Source organism: Osmia lignaria, chromosome 14 (assembly GCF_051020975.1).
Source record: "Osmia lignaria lignaria isolate PbOS001 chromosome 14, iyOsmLign1, whole genome shotgun sequence".
NCBI classification, from domain to species: domain Eukaryota; kingdom Metazoa; phylum Arthropoda; class Insecta; order Hymenoptera; family Megachilidae; genus Osmia; species Osmia lignaria.
In genome coordinates this window covers 3,244,348-3,268,652 of record NC_135045.1, presented here as the reverse complement: position 1 = coordinate 3,268,652, position 24,305 = coordinate 3,244,348, and the positions used below count along the sequence as shown (strand labels likewise).

Below are 24,305 nucleotides of genomic sequence, written 5' to 3'. Positions count from 1 at the left end.
CTACGTCTTCAGTCTTTCGGTTTGAACGGTACACTGCGTGTACAATTCTGAAGAGATCATCATCTGTTCGAAACTCGAGATTCGTTTCGGAGGATGGCTTGTTAACGAACCGAACGCGCCAGGATGCTAGGCCGTATGCGGGCCGCTTTCTTCAGCCTGGTACGTGCCCCATATACGCAGGATTACGCTTCGCCATAGTGCTATTCAATTTCATTATAGTGAGCTTCATCATTAACACGTGTGATCTTTGCCAACCGGCATCGGTATTAACAGGTTGCCTGCCACAGTGGAAACATATGTACATAGTCAGACACGATAAGACGCGTTCAATCCAGATTAGGATACGATTGATTAATTTGAAAATTTTTAATTTAGAATTTTATTTTTTTAATAATTATACAAAATTTCAATGGGGTATTTGTGAACCCTGTGGCAGCCGACGCGTTAACCCTTGGATGTCAGATAATTTTAATTTTATTTCACACTGTGAATAGATTTGATGCTATTCATGAAGATTGAATAATGAGCTGAACGAGGTTGTTCTTGGAAGAAACTCTAATGAACTGCTTTTCAGTTTTTATCATTTGAATAGGATAGTGATTTGGGTCGTTGGGACCAATATTTGAAATTCAATTTTTCAAAATTTCACATCACTTTATTCTCTTCCTACTTTTAATTATTGATGAATTTAATTGATGAGAATACTATTAATTGAAACTCTGCCAGTTGGATGCACAATTTACGACACCAATGAAGTATTAATCAAACTTTTAATTAAATCTTTTCCTATTTCACACGTCATCAATGAGGAATTAATCAAACTTTTAATTAAATCCGCAAAACTGAACCACCAAAATGTTTTCATATAAATTTAACATAATTTCAATACCTAGCCATTTTTTTTCACCCTGCTTGTTATACACATATTTTGTTTTACATCTAATGAACATGGAAAATTTAATGAATTTTCAACGGCAACGAAGTGAAAATTATTAAAACAACTTTCTCGCGGAACGAGCGTGGTTTTCAATAAAGAATCAAAGCAACAGACGATGTTATGTAATTTCAAATATTAAATACCATCTGTTCGAGTCGATCAATCACGATGACGCTTCGATTTTCATCAAAAGTGAAAATTTTCACTGAAATTGAAACAGGGGTGGCTCGGCTCGACTCAACTTAGAACTTAAATTTTTTGACAACGATGTTCAAACGTTAGACAATTCACAGATGAAATATTTTTTATTGATTTCTTGGCGATCGAGGAGACCCTGATCGTGCGACGATCGTTCACAGTAACCGGAATGTAAATATAGCGATGATAGTCGTTTACACCTGCGCGTTTTCTGAGATGAAAGCGAGATTCGTGCCACGTCGCGACGAAATACCAACGAATTGCGAAATAAAGGCATACGTCGATTCGACTGCAAATAGAAAATCGCAACCGGGTTAGCGATGATCCTCGTGCATCCTGATCATTGCAACACGTGTCTCGAGACCTCAAGAAATAATCATTCTATTTTTACTTTCTTCTGGAATGTTTTCAATAAACTTAGGTTTACAATAGCTACTTAGGAAAACTAAATATTCATCGTTTTGAAACACTAGTAATGTCATCATTCGTCTCGGATAATAAAGCATTATCCATGTGGAATTTTCAAGTGAAAATCAAATAATAATTATTTGCAATTAGGAGTTTAAGAGAGTGCAAGATGTATTATTAATGAACCGAGCCTATTTCAAAATTCAAAGTTAAAAATTTCTTTTAAATCTTTCCTAGAACTTGACATCGTTTTATAGAAATTTTAAATAAGTCATGATCCTCGAAGGTCATTAAACCCACAATAGATGAAAGGAATTCGTAATGTAACGAACATCGTACGCGAACCAAAGCGAATGATGATTAGACTGACATAATATAAAAGTCAGTATCGCAATGGTTGGGGCTCGAGCACGCGAGAGTTTCATTGATCTTGGCACTCGTTCGCGATGTCGTTGCACTACATTTCATTCATAACCCTCAATGCCACGTAGTAATGGTATTATGTTCAGGTGCAATGGCACGCGGCTGTTCGTGCATGACGCGATTCGTTCGAACGCTCCTCAATATCGGTTCATCCTGATAAACTCAGACCAATATTTAGGCTATTAATTTGAAATTTTTTACTGCGAATTTTGGAATTCGAAAATTTTTATTTCAAAATTCTGAAATTGAAAAACTTTGATTTGGAAACCTTGAAATTTGGAATTTAGATTTGAAAACCTTGAAATTTGGAAATTCAGATTTGACAATCTTGGAATTTGGAAATTTAGATTTGGAAACCTTGAAATTTGAAAATTTGATTTAGAAACCTTGAAATTTGGGAGTTCAGATTTGGAAACCTTGAAATTTGGAAATTGAGATTTGGAAACCTTGAAATTTGAAAATTTGATTTGGAAACCTTGAAATTTGGAAATTCAGATTTGACAATCTTGGAATTTGGAAATTTAGATTTGGAAACCTTGAAATTTGAAAATTTGATTTAGAAACCTTGAAATTTGGAAATTGAGATTTGGAAACTTAGATTTGGAAACCTTGAAATTTGGAATTTAGATTTGAAAACCTTGAAATTTGGAAATTCAGATTTGACAATCTTGGAATTTGGAAATTTAGATTTGGAAACCTTGAAATTTGAAAATTTGATTTGGAAACCTTGAAATTTGGGAATTCAGATTTGGGAACCTTGAAATTTGGAAATTGAGATTTGGAAACTTAGATTCGGAAACCTTGAAACTTGGAAATTTGAAAATTTTTGAAGAAGGAAGCCTACAGTGCTCGGTACAGTTCATAGAGGTTAAAGAATAAAAAGAAAGGGCTTGTGAAATGATAGTCAGTCAATGGTTAACAGAAGATCTTCTCATCTCTGTTGGAGAAGTTCCATTACGAATAGATCCCTTCTATCGAAAGTCTGGCAATGATTGACGACTACCGGTTGAACTATAGGCTGGCCCGTCTCTATCTTGAATCAGTAGAAATTATCTCTAGATACAATCCGTTTCTACTGTTTACAAATCCGGCTAGATACAACGTTTAACGCTTTGATACGGCTAGTTAAATACAAAAGCTCAGCTAATTTGTTCCGGTCCGCAGCTGCTCGTTTGCCGCGCTTTTGCGATACTGGCAATTTGCAAATTCACCTGCGCCGACGATTCGTCTCGACAAACATTTCTACGCAACCACGTCCAACCAAATTCCATCGGAACAACTATAAGTACTTCGCTAATGTACTTGTCGAATAATCCTATGAAATCACCTATTAAACTTGTTACAAAATGTTTGAGTATACACGAGGCACGTCCATGAAAGTTACCATATGTAGTTTGCAAAAGCACGTTGCTCGATAATGGGTCGAATGGAGCATTTAGTACAAATTCAATTTACGACGAGTTTGTTTTATGAAACATTATCTATCACAGATAAATTATAAGATAACCTAAAGCCATCTTCAAACCAGTTCCATCTCTTTAAAACGCACAAAGAAACTACCTCTTAGACGCTTAAGTAGAAAGTAATTTGCAATTTGCAAACGCACCTGACTGCCAATTCGTCTCGGTGAACGTGAAACGTTTAATGCTATGACATGATACGACGAAAATAACACGGATTACAAGAGACCGTTGAAACACCCTTCTAAAGGGTAATCATCAGAGGCAATAATTATGTTTTATGATTTATAGAGTGTACGATGATTGATACGCGACGAGGTCGCGATTACCCTTTTAACCGCTGCCATAGAAAATATCAAATAACTACGGTGAACTTTTCAATCGTGTTTATTAATGTTCCAGATTTCTTTGTTGCACTCAAAAGCATTAATTACTACTGCTTGATTGTTTCAGACTCTGCGAAGTTCGTTTAATTTCAGATCCGTTTTGTTAAATTTATTACCGTTAGAGTCGTTTAATCAGCAATCTTGAAAATTCAATTTGATTAAATTATTGGCAGAAATAAAATGAGAATTTTTAATAAATTTTATCCATAAAAAAAAATTCCATGATTTAAGATCGATGCAATTAAATTTACTATAATTTCAAAAAAAAAGGCCTGTGAATGCTTGTTAGAATGTTTTTCGCTATAAATGTCGTTAAACTGGATAGAAGACAGTAAATAATCGGGATTCATTAGTACAACGGTCATTAAATCGCGATTTTTTCGTTCGATTCGATGCAAAAGTTTTTTCAAACCTAAGCTCACTAAGAATTTATAGATTAGTATAATCAACGATATACGTCGTTGGTACGCGACTCGTTAAGCAATTCCGTGCAATTCAACTGTGTACCTCCAACAATGTTGAAAGGTTAACAGACGGCAAAGAGCGTCCTATCAGAGAAACATATTGATCACTGCGGTTTTAATACAATATCCCATCCTTTAAAGATAGGTTATTTCTGTCGATTCGTGTTTCTGCCATGTTACCAATTTATCAACAAGATAATGAAAACCGTACAAAGAGTAAATAAAACTGTTTAAATATAGATAAATGAAAAACGCGTGTTTGTTTCAAAGGAAAATTATTTGACACATTATAAAAGCCGATATTATTGTCAATATATGCTTTGGAAATTGGAAACCTTCTACTCGTATTACACTGTCGTCGTTTCGTTATGAAAAAGAAAATGCACACAGGTGTTTATTTTAAAGCAGAATCAATGCAAATGTGGAAAATTATATTCTTGTTGATAAATTGAAAATTAGAAGCCTTTTTGTTAGCACTTGGGTGTCGTTTAAAAAATTAAGAAAATTAAAAAAAAAATTAAAGGAAAAAGGATTAAATAGTATTATTATTATAGTGATAATAAAGGGGAATAATTTAAGAAGTTAGACTTAAAAATTAACTATTCCAAATCTTAAAGAAAAACATGCTGTAACACGGTTGAATCTTCGCACACTTGTTACCACGACCTCGGATTCTATCCTGACAATGAATCCGTGTAGATGATATCTATCCAACTTTCTTTTCGTAATCCTCCCAATAATGCAAACGCCTCCGTCTGGCCTCAGTAATACCCCCGGTTGGCCTTCTGATATTAAATTACTTTTTCTCCCGCAACCGGCCATTGTTTCGACGAACAATTAGTACGATTACGTTGATGAAGGAAAGAAAGAGTGTCGCGTTCAATTGCGATTGCGAGAGCAGGAATTATCTTGATTTTTGGAACAAACAATCCCCATTGCTGTTTTACGCGTCACTGTTTCAAGGACTGGATAGAATGGTTCCACTGTGAATGACACAACGTGTGTACTAATACTCGTGTGATTCACCTATTATAAAGTCAATGTTCGGAAGATTGATGTCTTTTTTTGTCTCTTTGGAATTCTTTACTTTGAAAAAAAAATGAGGCTCAATTTTAGACTTCTAAATTGGCAAACGAATCGACAGAAGAATTTTGTACAGACACCAACTTTCTCCGAATAGAAACCGATCTGAATCGTTCCAAACTCGATTAAGTGCTTGTAAACGCGAGATAAAGGATCACCGGGCCAGATGCCTGACCGAACGATATCGATGTGTTCTATTGCACAATTCGTCGTTGACTTTCACTGGACGATGACGCGCCGATTCCTGTTTCAGGAAGCACAATTTACCTCGAACAATTAAAGATCTATTTGTATCTAATAGGCATTGAATGTGTAAGCATGGGTCACCGAAAGGACAGGTCAACAGACAAGGAAACGTGAAGGCTTAAAAGAATAACGATTTTCGCGAACGTTAATTATCGATCGTTCGGGGGAAACATCGTGCTTGGTCATTACGGGAAGCTGTAATTATTTTCCAGCCAACCGTGTGAACGAAGCGAATTAAGTATCCAAGAATGGAACTAAATAATTGCTGGTCCTACGGATTGTAAAAAGTATTTCTTCAAATCTTCAAATAAAATTATTAACTTAACCTTTTTTTTAAATACTAGAACCAAGATTCATAAAATAAAAATAAAAATAATTTCGAATTCGATTTATATTGAAGGCTCTCTCCATGGTCCGCCATCTTAAAATTAACCTAACTACTGAATAAAGTAAAAAAAAAATTACCAATTTATGTAACTGATAAGGTAATCGACGAAAGGTAGCCGAAATATTAGCTAATGAACGTATTACGTAAAAAGAAAAAGTAACGCAAGGAAGTTTGAATCTTTCTGACAAGGTAGATTAATTTCAGATTTATGTTTATCTCCGATATACGACGGTTAAGCAAAAAAGCAACAATCTGTATGTAAATGGACAAGAGTAAATGAAAAACAGAGAACAGAACATGAATAGAGTAACAGGACACATGGAAATTTCGAAATTGTCAGTCGCAATCTTTTGAAGGAACAAATATCTTTTTTTTCTCAGCGAGAAGAAATCGTAAGCGTTCACACGCCTTAATTAACGATACCTGTCAGAGTGTAAGAATTTCAAAGATCCTGCATTACTCTCGTAATCTTTTCATAACTGTCTAACGCGATTGCCAGGCTTTAATTTTGCAACGTTCTGTGACCCCTTCCTCAGGGAAGTTACTGAGAACACTGTTATGTGTTCTTTGTAAAAGGACATAGAAATCGCTGGCCATTAACGAATACATTGCAAAAGAAATCTTAAATTTTGTAAGTACACAATTATTCTTTATTTGAAACTTGAGAAAAGCATCTTTGCAATGCATTTGGAAATAATAAATGTTCCTACCTTGAACCCGGCATCGTCGCCATTTTGGTGTGGGAGCCCTGCTCGTTGCACGTGGCGTCTTCGTCTTCAAAGAACACTTCATTAACATAGAAATACATAAACTCAATGTCAGAACGCGTCGTTATAGAATATTAAATACTTAGATAACGTATCAGTATTATTTGGGGTAAACTAGGCTCTTTAATTTCACTACGACTGTCAAATACGTATGACAAGCGTAACACGTGCACTACCGGCGCGGCAACTCTGATCGGAACTGATCGGCTATTGTCGGTAAAGTTCGGTACCGGTCGTCTGGTTGTATGGCAGCAGGGGCACGTATTAACCCTCGTACGTTAGATTTTATTTACTTTTATTTTCTAAGTTTTAAATTAGATTTCTAATATATGAGAATTTTTCTTTAAAAAATTTAATCGCGAATTTATTAATCAAGGGGTCTACTAAAATTACTGGTACGTTTCCCCAAATATCGAAATTAACCAATAACAACTTTGACTGACTTACAATAAATAAATCTCTAAGTAGTATAATAATTCGTTAATAACAATTAGTAGTCCATTTCGATTCAACAATATAATTGTTGCAAATATAAAATCCCTATTTTCTAAAATTAACTATTCCAAAATCGTATATTAGGGAAATACATGGAACACAGACGAAAGCCACACGCAGACTGAGGCAAAATCGTATAACTCGCGATCGGGCAATGTTATTGTTGTCGGTCGACGCAGCTGTTCTTAATCCTCGCCGCCAAAACAAACCCAATGAAACTTTCGATGATTTCAATAATTCCTAAGGGAATGATTTCACAAACACGAAATAAATTTTATAATAATTTTCTAAATTATATAAACGGCCATTTTTTAAGCCTTTATTCGTTATGTTAAAAAATATTGAAATCTAGATCTGGTCCTATTTCACCCTAGATATTATCTTGCAGTAATAAAATGATACGACGAATTATCATTGGTAATTGATGTTACCAACAATTTTATTGCTTCTCCCCTTTGCACCCTAGCTAGCTATAATAGCATCAATATCAGGTACCTTTTCTCTCGTAAATTTCTCACCGATACGATTCAATAAACGCGTAACGTCCAGTTTCCCAGGTGGCATTATTTAACACGCACTTACCAGAAAATTGCTTTTCCAAGGATCGACAGGTATTCCATCGTTCGAGGTGATCCTGAGTCTCGACTTTCCGTAACTCACGTGGACACGCACGAGGATTCGCCTTTCTTCGTGATTAGACAAGAACGATACGTGTAATTTCAGATGCCCTATTCGATAATCCATATTCGACACTTGCAATCTGCCACGCTTGCCCCATAGATAATCTTTAATACTAGGTTTCATCCAGCAGAGAAGATGGCAGGAGTGGTGATCACCCTCTGAAAAAATTGTTAAATGTGTAAAAATTAATGTAACACTGCTGAGTAATTAATAAAGTCATAAACGGAAAAGAAAATTATTTATAAAATGAAAATCTATCGATCTTTAAACTGGTTTTCAATCGATACAGAATGGATACAGGTTAATCATATTTGTCTAGCCTGTGTACACAAACTGTCTACACTAATTAGATAATTTCTAATAATGCGTGCTAACATTGACACCAGTATTAATTGGTAAATAGGACGATTTCAGAGCGATAATTAACCTGTGTATTTTTATTAAAATTTTATAATGTCAGGTGTTTCTGAATCTGTACTTAAATCAAGACTTGGTTATTCAAGTGTCTTCCATTGATGAATGACCAAATATGTCTACCTATCAATCCTCCTTTTCTAAACAAAGGTTCGAGAGTCCCGCGAAATTCTTCTCCCTATTTCTACCACGGTGTCGAAGCAGCGATATTAATCTCGTCGGTCGAAGACGAGAATGGTTATCAGTATAGAAGTTCGATCATTGATTCACCATTGTCCACTAAAATATCCCGATGGCACGAATACCAGAGGGATTGAACATTGCCGACGACGTTTGATTCATGACACAGGGCAGATCGAGCGTTAGCATATATTAACCTTTACCATCGCACGGACGAGAAGAAGCTGTCCGTGTGAAACGTCAGGTCCGTCAAGCGGGTCCGAGACGAGACGGGACGAACCTGGTTGATTCTCACTTTCCCTTTTCGTGGGTGGAACACCGTGAGATCATCGATCGCAACAGGAACATTCCTATCGGCGAGCGTGCCACTTTTGACAATGCCTGAATTTTTTAGCCCGAATTATGTTCCTGTACAGTGTTCCGACTTCGAACCTCCTCGTTCATTATTCATTGGGTGAAACTACCAGATGCCAATTGATTTCTCGAACACGTCACCGGGGCAAGTAAATTCGAAAGCAATTGCTTCGAATAGCCTTCAAAACTGATTAATAAGAATTATTAAACGTTATCGGTTAAAAGTATGAGAAGACAACTTTTAAGAGAGTAGAAGCGAAAATTTATCATAATTCCAGTATATGTTTCATTTTTCAACATTTCAATTACCTTGCACGTAGGGGAAACGCGTGATACAGGACTATCAATCATAGATTTAAGATTACGCGTTAGGTATCCTAAGTTATGCATTAATGTAAGGAATGAAAGAAAATAAGGAGACGCTTGATCATACTTGGTCAATAATCTCGCACTACTTTTCAAATACACTAAAGAGAGGAAAATATTCGGGTGAAGTTCCTTTCAGCACCCCCATTCAGTTGACTTTAAAATCCCCAGGGAATCTTCTCATGTATAATATAGTCAAGTGGTTAAATCGCGTGGCGCGGGAATTCTTGGTTCATGAAAAATTGCGGCTATTTTCATCACCACCATCTTACTCTTTTAGACTTCAACAACAAAATTTTCAGTTCATCTAATCAATCACATCAGTTCACTTATGGTGTTCGTGAGTGCATTTTTTCGGCCATCTGATTTGTTTTCTCAATCGCAGCTCTACGAACCAATATCATTTCGCGTGTCATAATCAATGGCAAAAATATCCAGTAAATCCTGTTAGGTGTTAGGTTAAATTAGATTGTTATTTTTTGAAATTTTTTAAAATTCATTCTGTAGAATCCAAAAAGAAATTTCCGCGCCTCCACATTAATGTTTTTCTGACATACAACTCATGAGAAGTTTGCCTGGTAATTTTTGAGTCAAAAGGAACTCTTACCAAATATTTAAATTTAGAATAGTAATGGAGAAGACGTAACACTAGAGGCATCGAATTAATTTCTACACCTCATACATCGTACTACCGACTATAATAGCGAAAAGTTAAATTACATAGGCACAAGATGAAGCCATAATACGTCATCGTCTCGTCGAGACATCGTTCATTGAAAATTTACATGTTAATCGCTTGGACGTCCGTTCGTTTTACCACGGTGACGATAACGATGCTTCATCGTGTAGGAATAAACTTGTGTAATTTCCTTCCTCTTTTCTCCTAGCCATGGATCGACATATTTTACACGACAGTAATTGAACGTGAAATTCTCCATACGCTATCCCGAATGAGATTGTTCGGTTACGAATTCGTCGAATGTTGCAACGTTCCCCTTATTTGACCTTTACTTTCAATTATCCTAAACGGTTATACGAAGAAGAAGGCCTATTTTTCAATATGAGAAAGAGCTCGTGGTAGACTGACTTTTATGGGCCCTCTGACACGGGAAGATTAAAAGCCATCCTCAAGGCGTACAACAAAAAACTGTACAACATGGAATGCACTAACATGGAATTGATTGGATACGATGAGTCAGAATTATTCGAACAGCTTCTCGTTCCTTCTTTAGTAATATTAGGCTGTGTATTAAATGATCAATTTCAAAGCATTAAAAGCATGGCACATTTTCTGAAAAACCAAACCGAGAAATCTTACCGATTCCAAAGGTCTGCTAATTTCAAACGAAATGCTCTTCTTCGAACAACTTTCAAAGAGAACGTGAAAAACGTGTGTGAAAAAGTTGAGAAGACAATTTAGGAAACCCTTTGAGAATAGAGGGTAACGTAAAAGTTTCTGTGACCATGTGGACCAAACTTTGATGGTTCCATGGACCTACGACGAAACGTATACCAGATGTTATAACAGTTGTTGATAACTTTCAAATTTTATTCGCATTCGACTTTCACTGGCACGTAATTGATTTTCGAGCAAAGAAAGCTAAGACGGAAATGATTATCTACTTATTTGAATTTACAATGATTTGTATTGTAAGTTGATAGAAATATAAATGTTGCACTTTTTGGATAAAAAATTGGTTACATAAATATCGCAGGACATAGATTAAGCGATTGAATTGACATTTAAAATCAGGTGTCACGTTGTTGCTAAACTTTCAAAAGGTGAACAAGATTAATCCGGTCAAAGACAGTGAACCGGACAACATAATCGGTGATTTACTATCTAATTAGCGCAACTAAGTTGACACTTACACTATAATAATTAAACGGATAAACTAAAAGTTTTCCGATCTATCAAAGAGTTTCTGTCAATGATCTATGAATAATTAATTGCAAGTTTATCTGTAATAGGTGGTTGCCACATCACTGTTGCAATGCACTCAGCAGCAAGGAAGCAGGCAGAACAGAGAAGTGGTGTTAAACATCAGTGATGATCAAAAAAGTCAATATTTGAATCAAGATTTCTATTCCAGTGAGTACTGATTTATCGCACAGCGATGATAAATCATAGGACTGAAATGAATCTAATGGAAATTTCCTTATCAGATGCATACAATTACGGTTACGAAATTAGTCCCAGTGGACAGTTCCATCATGAAGTACGTGGACCAGATCACATCACTTATGGATGCTACGGATACATAGATCCATATGGGAAATTAAAAACAACTTTCTACATAAGTGACGGATGGGGATACCGTGTCGTACAACCAGGCAACGCGGTAGAACTATTCCTCCATGAACATGAACATCATCATGATGAATCGAATCAAGAAAATCACGATGATCACGGTGACCATGATCATCACGATCATCATGGTGTAATTACGGAATGGAGAGACCTATATTTCCCGCAAATTTGTAGACAATTCGATGGCACGGGTAGTGGACCCGGTATGCCTCCGATGGGCGGTGGTAAGAAATATAAAAATTTAAAAATAATTGATATTGATATACAACAATTGCAGGTGTATTCAATTATGTGAACAGGTCCTAGTACAGATGGTTCAAGCAGTGGAGGAACTCCTGTAAGACCAGGACAACCCCAATATCCATCCCAACCCCCGGAATATCCTGCCCAACCCGGTAGATATACGATGGCATAATTAATCAAAATAACCGTAATTAGAAGGTTCAGCGTATGAGAAAGAAAAATCATTGACCATCCACAGGATATCCTGGCACGGGAGGTACACCTGGACAGCCTGGATACCCTGGCATTCCAGGAAACACAGGAACGCAACCTGTACCACAGCAGCCTGGATATCCTGGCAAACCTGGCACGCCAGGTATACCCGGGACGCAACCTGGACTACCACAACCTGGACATCCTGGTACCCCTGGTACACCAGGCATACCTGGAACTCCACCAATACCTGCTCAACCTGGATATCCTGGTACCCCTGGCACACCAGGTAGACCAGGTACACCAGGCACACCGGGTACTTCACAACCAGGTACGTAAATTCATTCTTACGTTTTCATTATTAAGGTATACTTCAAATTCAGCATCATGTCACGAATAATTGTTCATAATTTCAGGTCATCCTCCAACACCTGTTCAACCTGGATATCCGGGTACCCCTGGCACACCAGGTAGACCAGAAACACCAGGCTTACCTGGAATTCCACCAATACCTGCTCAACCTGGATATCCTGGTACCCCTGGCACACCAGGTAGACCCGGTACACCAGGCACACCTGGAACTCCAACAATACCTCACCAACCAGGACATCCTGGTACCCCTGGCACACCAGGTAGACCCGGTACACCAGGGACACCTGGAACTCCACCAATACCTCACCAACCAGGACATCCTGGTACCCCTGGCACACCAGGTAGACCCGGTACACCAGGCACACCTGGAACTCCACCAACACCACCTCAACCTGGATATCCTGGCACCCCGGGCACGCCAGGCACGCCCGGAACACCAGGAATACCTGGAACCCCTCCAATCCCACCGCAACCAGGACATCCTGGTACCCCTGGCACACCAGGTACGCCCGGTACACCAGGCACACCTGGAACGCCACCGATACCTCCCCAACCAGGACATCCTGGTACCCCTGGCACCCCGGGTACGCCCGGAACACCAGGAATACCTGGAACCCCTCCAATCCCACCGCAACCAGGACATCCTGGAACCCCTGGCACACCAGGTAGACCGGGAACACCAGGAAGACCTGGAACCCCTCCAATCCCACCGCAACCAGGACATCCTGGTACCCCTGGCACACCAGGTAGACCGGGAACACCAGGAATACCTGGGACCCCACCAGTCCCACCGCAACCAGGACATCCTGGTACCCCTGGCACACCAGGTAGACCGGGAACACCAGGAAGACCTGGAACCCCTCCAATCCCACCGCAAACAGGACATCCTGGTACCCCTGGCACACCAGGTAGACCCGGAACACCAAGCATACCAGGAACTCCATCAATACCTTCCCAACCAGAACATCCTGGTACCCCTGGCACTCCGGGTACGCACGGAACACCAGGAATACCTGGAACCCCTCCAATCCCACCGCAAACAGGACATCCTGGTACCCCTGGCACATCAGGCAGACCCGGTACACCAGGCATACCTGGAATTCCACAAATACCTCCACAACCTGGATATCCTGGCACCCCTGGCACACCGGGTATTTCACAACCAGGTACGTCAATTCATTCTTTGTTTTCATTATTAGGGTATACTTATAATTCACCATCATGTCACGAATAATTGTTTACAATTTTAGGGCATCATCCAATCCCATCTCATCCTGGATATCCGGGCACCGCTGGCACGCCAGGCACACCCGGAACACCAGGTACACCCGGCTCACCACCGACACCACCGCAAACTGTAACTCCTGGCAGACCAGGTAAACCAGGTACGCCCGTTCAACCTGGTATTCCCGGACACCCCGGTACACCTGGATACCCTAGCCACCCTGGCCCTTCTGCCCCAGGTACGTAAATTCATTCTCTGTTTTCATTATTAAGGTACACTTCAAATTCAACATCATGTCACGAATAATTGTTTATAATTTCAGGTCATCCGCCAATACCTTCCCAACCAGGACATCCTGGTATACCAGGTAGACCCGGTACACCAGGCATACCTGGAACTTCTCCAATACCACCTCAACCTGGATATCCTGGAAGCCCTGGGACGCCAGGCACACCTGGAACGCCAGGTATACCTGGAACGCCTCCAATATCTGGTCAACCTGGATATCCTGGTTCCCCAGGCACACCAGGTACACCAGACATACCTGGAACTCCACCAATACCACCTCAACCTGGCTATCCTGGCACCCCTGGCACACCGGGTAGACCAGGTAAACCAGGTAAACCAGGTAAACCAGGTAGGCCCGTTCTCCCTGGAATTCACGGACACCCCGGTACTCCTGGATACCCCGGCTACCCTGGTACTTCTCAACCGGGTACGTAAATCCATTCTGTGTTTTCATTATTATGGTCTAATTCAAGTTAAACATCATGTCACGAATAATTGTTTATAATTTCAGGTCATCCTACAATACCTGCACAACCTGGATATCCTGGAATCCCGGGCACACCCGGTAGTCCCGGTACACCAGGCATACCTGGAACTCCGCCAATACCACCTCAACCTGGATATCCTGGCAGCCCTGGTACGCCAGGCACACCTGGAACGCCAGGTATACCTGGAACTCCTCCAATATCTGGTCAACCTGGATATCCTGGTTCTCCTGGCACACCAGGTACACCAGGTACACCAGACATACCTGGAACTCCACCAATACCACCTCAACCTGGATATCCTGGCAGCCCTGGCACGCCAGGCACACCTGAAACGCCAGGTATACCTGGAACTCCACCAATACCTCCGCAACCTGGATATCCTGGTTCCCCTGGCACACCAAGTACACCAGGTACACCAGACATACCTGGAACTCCTCCAATACCACCTCAACCGGGATATCCTGGCACCCCGGGCACGCCAGGCACACCCGGAACGCCAGGTATACCCGGGATACCACCCACGTACCCAAAACCTGGAACCCCTGGTAGACCAGGTAAACCAGGTAAGCCCGTTCACCCTGGAATTCACGGACATCCTGGTACTCCTGGATACCCTGGCTATCCTGGTACGTCTCAACCGGGTACGTAAATTCAATCTCTGTTTTCATTATTAAGGTATATTTCAATTTCAACATCATGTCACGAATAATTGTTTATAATTTCAGGTCATCCTGCTCAACCTGGATATCCTGGCACCCCTGGCACACCAGGTATACCTGGAACTCCACCAATTCCTGCTCAACCTGGATATCCTGGTACACCTGGTACACCAGGTAGACCAGGTACACCAGGCATACCTGGAACTCCACCAACACCACCTCAACCTGGATATCCTGGCACCCCGGGCACGCCAGGCACGCCCGGGACGCCAGATATACCCGGAATACCATCGACACCGCCCCAACCTGGAACTCCTGGCAGACCGGGTAAACCAGGTAAGCCCGTTCACCCTGGTATTCCCGGACACCCCAGTACTCCTGGATACCCTGGCCACCCTGGTACTTCTCAACCGGGTACGTAAATTCATTCTGTGTTTTCATTATTAAGGTATACGTCTAATTCAACATCATGTCTCGAATAATTGTTTATAATTTCAGGTCATCCTTCAATACCTGCTCAACCTGGATATCCTGGCAGCCCTGGCACACCAGGTAGACCAGGAACACCAGGTATACCTGGAACTCCACCAATTCCTGCTCAACCTGGATATCCTGGTACACCTGGCACACCAGGTAGACCAGGTACACCAGGCATACCTGGAACTCCACCAATACCTCCTCAACCTGGATATCCTGGCAGCCCTGGCACGCCAGGCACACCCGGAACGCCTGGTATACCCGGAATACCATCCATACCGTCACAACCTGGAACTCCTGGTACACCGGGTAAACCAGGTAAACCCATTCACCCTGGTATTCCGGGACACCCCGGTACTCCTGGATACCCTGGCCACCCAGGTACTTCTCAACCGGGTACGTAAATTCATTCTGTGGTTTCATTATTAAGGTATGCTTCTAATTCAACATCATGTCACGAATAATTGTGTATAATTTCAGGTCATCCTCCGATACCTGCTCAACCTGGATATCCTGGCACCCCTGGCACACCGGGTAGACCAGGTACACCAGGTATACCTGGAACTCCACCAATACCACCTCAACCTGGATATCCTGGCAGCCCTGGCACGCCAGGCACACCTGGAACGCCAGGTATACCTGGAACTCCATCAATACCTCCTCAACCTGGCTATCCTGGCACCCCTGGCACACCGGGTAGGCCAGGTACACCAGGCATACCTGGAACTCCACCAATACCTCCACAACCTGGCTATCCTGGCACCCCTGGCACACCGGGTAGACCAGGTTCACCAGGCATACCTGGAACTCCACCAATATCACCTCAACCTGGATATCCTGGCAGCCCTGGCACGCCAGGCACACCCGGAACGCCAGGTATACCCGGAGTACCATCCACACCATCACAACCTGGAGCTCCTGGTAGACCGGGTAAACCAGGTAAACCCATTCACCCTGGTATTCCCGGACACCCTGGTACTCCTGGATACCCTGGCCACCCAGGTACTTCGCAACCGGGTACGTAAATTCATTCTGTGTTTTCATTATTAAGGTATACTTCTAATTCAACATCATGTCACGAATAATCGTTTATAATTTCAGGTCATCCTCCGATACCTGCTCAACCTGGATATCCTGGCACCCCTGGCACACCGGGTAGACCAGGTACACCAGGTATACCTGGAACTCCACCAATACCACCTCAACCTGGATATCCTGGCAGCCCTGGCACGCCAGGCACACCTGGAACGCCAGGTATACCTGGAACTCCATCAATACCTCCTCGACCTGGCTATCCTGGCACCCCTGGCACACCGGGTAGGCCAGGTACACCAGGCATACCTGGAACTCCACCAATACCATCTCAACCTGGATATCCTGGCAGCCATGGCACGCCAGGCACACCTGGAACGCCAGGTATACCTGGAACTCCATCAATACCTCCTCAACCTGGCTATCCTGGCACCCCTGGCACACCGGGTAGGCCAGGTACACCAGGCATACCTGGAACTCCTCCAATACCACCTCAACCTGGATATCCTGGCAGCCCTGGCACGCCAGGTATACCTGGAACTCCATCAATACCTCCTCAACCTGGCTATCCTGGCACCCCTGGCACACCGGGTAGGCCAGGTACACCAGGTATACCTGGAACTCCACCAATACCATCTCAACCTGGATATCCTGGGAGCCCTGGCACGCCAGGCACACCCGGAACGCCAGGTATACCCGGTATACCATCCATACCACCACAACCTGGAACTCCTGGTAGACCGGGTAAACCAGGTAAACCCGTTCACCCTGGTATTCCCGGACACCCCGGTACTCCTGGATACCCTGGCCACCCTGGCCACCCTGGTACTTCTCAACCGGGTACGTAAATTCATTCTGTACTTTCATTATTAAGCTATACTTCTAATTCAACATTATGTCACGAATAATTGTTTATAATTTCAGGGCTTCCTCCATATCCTGGATATCCAACTCCTCCAGATGGTGGTGTAGGCGGTGTTGGACCTGATGGCCCCAACGGCCCATGGCCCAATGGTCCAGACGGTCCTGAAGGCCCGGGTGGACCTGGAGGTCCAGGAGGACCTGAAGGACCCGGTGGCCCCGTCGGAGGTGTTGGAGGAGTCGGCGGGGTAGGTGGCGAAGGAGGTGTTGGACCTGATGGTCCAGATGGTCCATGGCCAACAGGCTCTCCCGGTCCCGATGGACCATGGCCTGGTGACCCAGACTATGTACCCGGAGCAAAACCAACATCACGCCCAAGATACGATGAACCTATCAAAGTACAATACCCTCTAAAGTACTATGAATCCACTACACCGACTACACAACACTTTGACCAACCATTCTACGGGAACTATGGGCAGAAGCAAGTCGAACGACTGTCTTCTCACTCCAAAGTAGAATCAGAATACACTAAAAACGAATCTTCGAATGAGAACTACGACAAGAGAGTCGAATCCATAGCTGTCGATTACCCGACCAAGATAAACAGTCCGTTTGGTGTGAAAGACACACGGTTTCAAGATCAATACGGAAAGTTCGGTTATCATTCAAGTCAATTGAATCAGAATGCGGATGAGGTTAACTCTCTTATAGAAACGCAACGAAAGGAGTCCCAGAAGTATTCCGGGCAAGATAATAGAGGCAACTACGGCGGCGCGAAGAAGATAGATAGGCCTCAGGTATCTTACAACTCAAAGTATTTCGGTCAAGAGAAATACCAAGAGAGTTCTCGCGAGGATCGTAAATACTCCCAGCAGGTTACCAAAGTGAGCCAGCCTATTCCCTACAATCCGATCGTTCAGGTAGAGACGAACAAGTCTACCAAGGAGGATCAGTCCAATGTAAAGTTTCACTCTCCAAACGGAAGCAATGCCGCGCTAATTAAACAGGTAAACGAATTGTCTGAGACCCCGTTAGAGCCGAATTCCGGATTCGCCGCTATAGGAGTTCAACCTCCGACCAACACGAAACCCTATCAGCAATCAGTAGGGCCAGACCCGCAAACCTGTCCCTGTTACCTGCTCGATATGGCGAACGGTACCGCAACCACTACAAGCACCACATCCATTCCTCTCATTGGTCAGCTTGGCTTCATTCCCGTGGTATTCGTACCATACTGTCCGGGTAGCGACCAGACGGACAGCGAAAACATGAAAGACATGTTCCCGTCTGCAACGCCTATTCCATACGCATGCGACGCGTGCAACTCGCTGAGCGGAAAACTCGAAACGAAGCTTCTCAGCGTGAATCAGCTTGGCAGTATAGAGAGTCTAAGGGATGCATTGCGACAGGCGAAACTTGGCTTTTTGAATGTTTCAGTTCGGGATCGAAAGGAGAGGCGAAGAGCGAAGAGCCGGAACGCGAAATGAAGAGTGCGATTGTAATACGCGGATTTCAAGTCGACACTCGAGGCACGCATCTCGTTTAAACGGAAACGGTCCGTAACCACGAGAACACTGCCCGTCCATCAGCTGCTGGTCAGCTGACGGATGGCCAAAGAAAACACCCTCTTCCAGGATAACCATAATCTGTGAAATAGTTTGAAGGAAATTCATGGAATCGGTCTTGGACTATCGACTATGGTTGTCCTAAGGTACAGCAATTAGTGTAATCATTTTTCTACATTCCTCGTTCCTCGTGCTTTGATTTTGTCATTAATATACTTTCGAATATTTTGCAAATTTAATTTTAAACAACAGAGAAAGATAACTGAGATCAATGCACGGAGAACTGCATGTACTTCCTGAGAATTTTTCTTCGTCATTTCACCATATCATTTTTGCTACTTTTGCAGCTTTCGTATTAGAAATTTCTTTCTTAAACATGAATTTTAGTTTACCCTCTCGTCGTCATCAGCTGGTATTTAATTTCAAGAATACTATTTCGTTTCACTCGATGTTGATACAATCACTTTTCATGACTACACTTAACATTGTTCGGTATGAACATCGTGAGAAATGAAAGTCCCTCGTTAGATTTTCTCGGTTAATGTATGCTTGAAATTAAATATTGTTCGTACAAGTGCTAATACATATTATTATAGTCCATATTGAGCACGTACAGAGTCTATGGCGGATGTAATTTTGAATATTCATTATCGGAAATTTCGAATATAAAACACAGATGAAATGTTTCGAAAATTAGTAGAATTCTTTACACTGTACGTGCTCGATACGCGTTTTAACAAGATAATATTATTTTTTATATTGGATATAAGGTATGTAATATGTGTCTTATTCATTAGCATAGATTTCGACAAATTTTCACTAAATTATACATAATATTAATATCGCGTTCATCCGATGTTCCTTTACGAATACGAATCATGTATTTTAATTAAATAAAGCTAATCATGAAACATGTTCAATCATTCACACCATAAATCTTGTTACCTTAACTTCGAATAATATCTCATAAATGAATACGTTCTCTCTCAGATAAACCATACTTTTATTCGCTAAGTTTTATTTATTATTATCAATAATATATGTATATGTACATTACTTATTAATAACGGTGAAAAATTAATAAAAATTATTAATACAGATTACGTATCGATATCAATGAATGCCACATACACAGTTTAATCAGTATTGTTTAATACTGCTGCAATGTTTGTTTATTGCATTTTATTTTGCAATATTTTTCATCTGATAATTCCTTTAAGAATAACCCCTATACCCTGATGGATAACCAGCATAACTACCACTGCGATAGCTAGATGGATCATAGCTATTTCTTACGTTGTACGAGGATCCATAATTCGAACCTCCATAACCATTGTATCCCGTTCCATACCCATAACCATCTAATCCACCGTAACGACCATACCCACCACGTGTACCGTATCCATAGTATCCATCATCGTAGACGCCTGAACCGTAAGTTCCTGGAGTATAGCTATTACTGTAACCACCATAACCCCCTAATCCACTTCCGTAGCCACCATAGCCGTTGTATCCGCCATAACCAGACCCGTAGCCACCTCCATACCCCGGATTGTACCCGGAGTTACCGTAATAGCCGAACCTGAGATCAAACAATCGTGAAAATTCGAATTCCAAAGGAAATTTTCATTCGAACGAGGGAAAACGATTACAAAGAAATTTCATAATTTCATCTATTTTCAAGTATCGAATTTTGCACTGTCTGTCTAAAAGATATTATTCTCCCTTCGCTGTAACGTTCTTGCTAACCATTTAAGTTGGATATTTTTAAAATTCATATCTTGTCTGACATTTTTACGAGGACCATCCGTTACGTTGCACCTTGAATTGTGCTCACCCTATATGGCCGCCCCCGATAATTCCAGGTCCACCCACTGAATATCCTCTGTAGCCTGGATTCACGTATCCCGGGCTCAATCCTGTTCCACGGTATGCTGTACCAGGACCGTAAATCGAACTTCCAGTTCCCAAGTAACTCCCGTAAGGTACACCACCGACGTAGCCACCTGGCTGGCCGTATTCCTTGCTAATATGGAACGCTGTAATCAAGGGAGCTTTTAAGAGAATTAACATTTTTCAAGGAATCCTGATGCATCGTTTAATTAGTAACAGGATCTTCTGGGATCTTCGTTTACAGCGATGAAAATATAGATTCAAGGAGGTGTCGAAGAGGAATTTTCTATTTCACTAGCACAACCTAATCCAAGGCATACAAATAGAAATCGACATTCTTTTAATTACAAACACCTTAGGAGGATCCTATTTTACCCTAGGAACAAACACAGCCCTGAGCCTAATGGAATATCTTGAGAGGAAAATGTAATAACTTTCATGGTATTTATAAAACAATTTTTTTTCTTTAGACAAATGGAAAGATTGTTCTGAGAAATATGCGACCTAGGAAGGTTATTTTACACTTCTCTCTGTGAAGAGAAGAATGCACAGTAAGGGGAACCTTGGAAAGTGTTGAAGAACGGTTGAATGATTTTTCACACATTCGCGTTCTTCATTCATCGCTTTCATGGTGGCGGAAATGACGCGTTTATGAATCACCGTGCACCACTATTCCACCGGGGAATATAATCAAACTAAATCATACAATTAACGCTATAACAATAGGTATACATCATACGATTGTAATGATAATTTCTTATTATTATTTCTTACAACTTGGTTTCCTTCATTCTTTCGCAAATGTTTAAAAAGAAAAGGAATACAAAAAAATTAATTGCACTTCGTTTCTCTTCTCTCTCCCAGCTAATATTTATCAAATTTCAATACGCTATTCTGTCAAATTTTAGTTTAAAAATACTTATTAGTTTATAATAGAAATTATAAGGCTTCATATTTTATTAGCTCTCCCAGCTAATATTTATCAAATTTCAATACGCTATTCTGTCAAATTTTAATTTAAAAAGACGAAATTATAAGACTTCGTATTTTATTTTTGACCATTTTTTAAACCCAGCTGTAGGTATTTAATTACTTAATATGTTAAATTTTCACTGTGTCCTATTAATAGAAATTAAATCAAAGGTAAAAAAAAAAAAGTGTGGTGCAGATGAAAACACATGCATCACCTATGCAAATTCTGTTATTCCCGTCAGGTGAATCATTGTAACAATAATCTAATGCAGACCAGCGATCGCTAGACGCATTAGAAAAGACGAAGGACCTTCGAGGAGTCGACGCCACATTAGCATGTTATTATATCGAATGTCACTTTTTACAATGAAATACGTTTGAAGTGCTCGATCGTGGGAACGGTAGTGACATACTTATTTAATACGTTCGCAATGAAAAAGGTTGGATAACGATCGATTATGCCTAGCAAACAGTCGTCGGGTAATTTTGCTTCGAGAATCAGACGAGTATACAAGTTCGCGTAATTATGCAGTTAGAAGTATCCTCTGAAATCAGCCATTCTCTTATGATTTCTTTTTCCCCTTCCGGAATTCGAGGATTACGAAACGATCCGTTGAATAGGGGCCAATTATCGTTGATAATTTTATTGAAAAATATTTATAATTAGAGGAATATTACCTTCGGTACATCTATTTTTTTATTTTTATAACTGTAATTACTGCTCTGATTACCGATGCCACGTATTAGTGATTTCGATAAGTATATTATAATGGATAAATTAAAATTTGAAAAATGTCCATTTCACAAGCTATGGAAATTCATCGATATTCATGCTATAATGATAAATCATGCACTTACTTCGATCACTCGCAGCCGCTGTTAAATCTTTGTCAACATCCTTGTAGGAAGGGCTGTTCAGCGGGATTAATTTAGTAGTCAGCTTTGTTTCTGACGATTCGATGGCACTCCTGCCGAGCGCAAACAAACAGGCAACTGTTAATACCTGGAACTGAAAAATACATAATTTTTATTTCGTCGATGAGACAGCATACTTCTTGGAAATAAGTTTTTTATAAATATAAAAACCAGGCACAATTATAACAATGTAATAACTTTGCAAAATAACATTCATCTCCTAATGGAAATAATTCCTTTCGTTTGAAAGGAACAAAGAGATGCTTTATTTCATTGTTACAACTGAAATTCTGTTTTCTGTGAAAGGATCCTTATCGAATCAAAGTAATATTAAATTTTCAATCTTTGTTCTTATCATTCGAAAAGCATACGACTTTCTCTTCATATAATTCTAAATAGTGGCTCCTTGCCAGAGCAAACAAGATTATTTCTTCCAGATTATGTACACTACTCTTATCCTCCCTTTCTTTAACAAACTTTTCTCAATATCGTAAACTGATGTATAAAAATGAAGATATTTTCAGTTTCCAAGATATCCGAAGACATTTCTTTGCAGAATCCTTTTGCTAATTATTTTCATTGATTGCAAGCAGGTAGCATAACTTGCAAGGAAATTTAATTAACTCTAGTTTATCCAAAAGTAAATTAAAAAAGATATTGTTTTTATTATCATTCTTTTTATTTTCTACTTTCCATTTGATGAAAATTATTAATTTAGCGATTGAATTTGCTGGTCAAGTTAGGTCAGGTTAGGTTATGACAGAGAAGATAAAATACTATCTATATCGCTCATTGCAACTTACTAATGGCTTATTTCCTAAAAGGAAGAGAATTAATGATCCGTTTTATAAAATCATAAAACCCTATATTTACTATGTGCACCGTGTCCCGATAAAAGTTAGCAAACTTACACATTGAAATAACTTTTAAACTTCAAAAAATTCTCGTAACTTCGTACCAATATTTACACCCTTCCCAATTCCCCCTTCCAAATTTTCCTTCTTTAGTATCTATGGCAAGGATTTGAAATTATAGAGGCAATTTTCTGCCAGAGTGCACTGTTGAATAATTAAGAATCGTTAATTTCCAAATGACAAAATCTGGAAGAACTATCCATCAAAATGCATTAGCAATTAAGCAGTCCTCTTAATTAATATACCAGTAAATTTTATAAAATTTGTAATTCTATCGACCCAAGAAAGTAAAAATGAAAAAAATCGATCCCCAATATCTGATCAAAGAGAAAAATACTTACAAGACGAAGGTGCTGCATTTTTCTTTCGAACGAAATTTCACGCGGAAAACACCTACGTGGGAGACGATGTGTTCTGCTCGAACGAAGTCGTTCGAAACCTCTATATACGCGTTCCCTGTGCCCCTCCTCGTTTTCCTGGCCAGGCTACGTTTGTTTAAGCTCGAGCTCAGGAGACGACGTTGACAAGGCCGTTGAAGAGAATCAGGCTGTGTTCTGCGTGACACGCCTGTGCCTCGACCCATGGGAAACCGCGTTTCCTTCTTTCCGGATACAGGTGTGCGTACATGTATGCGATATCAATTCT

At 40.7% G+C, this 24,305-nt stretch overlaps 2 protein-coding genes across 5 annotated transcripts; one reads left to right on the top strand and one right to left on the bottom strand.

Moving 5' to 3' along the window:
* On the top strand, positions 1–19,294 carry LOC117607388 (uncharacterized). 3 transcript variants are annotated; one of them, XM_034331036.2, is made up of 15 exons: positions 1–159; positions 11,222–11,342; positions 11,417–11,785; positions 11,861–11,956; positions 12,043–12,327; positions 12,413–13,534; positions 13,619–13,831; positions 13,916–14,308; positions 14,393–15,010; positions 15,095–15,442; positions 15,527–15,901; positions 15,986–16,522; positions 16,607–17,377; positions 17,462–18,408; positions 18,839–19,294. In XM_034331036.2, the coding sequence occupies exons 1-15, from the start codon at positions 124–126 to the stop codon at positions 18,962–18,964; spliced, it is 6,357 nt and encodes a 2,118-aa protein (XP_034186927.2). In that variant the 5' UTR covers positions 1–123; the 3' UTR covers positions 18,965–19,294. The 3 variants fall into 3 exon arrangements, with proteins under 3 accessions (XP_034186927.2, XP_034186925.2, XP_076548412.1); XM_034331034.2 differs by having other exon boundaries at positions 17,462–19,294; XM_076692297.1 differs by lacking the exon at positions 15,095–15,442 and having other exon boundaries at positions 17,462–19,294.
* An 815-nt stretch (positions 19,295–20,109) lies between these two features.
* LOC117607390 (uncharacterized) lies at positions 20,110–24,156 on the bottom strand. 2 transcript variants are annotated; one of them, XM_034331040.2, is made up of 4 exons: positions 24,002–24,156; positions 22,690–22,840; positions 20,804–21,020; positions 20,110–20,548 (listed from the first exon to the last, which is right to left on the bottom strand). In XM_034331040.2, exons 1-4 carry the CDS (start codon positions 24,017–24,019, stop codon positions 20,182–20,184), a joined length of 753 nt encoding a protein of 250 aa, XP_034186931.2. In that variant the 5' UTR covers positions 24,020–24,156; the 3' UTR covers positions 20,110–20,181. The 2 variants fall into 2 exon arrangements, with proteins under 2 accessions (XP_034186931.2, XP_034186932.2); XM_034331041.2 differs by having other exon boundaries at positions 20,804–21,005; positions 24,002–24,155.
* Between the last annotated feature and the right edge of the window lie 149 nt (positions 24,157–24,305).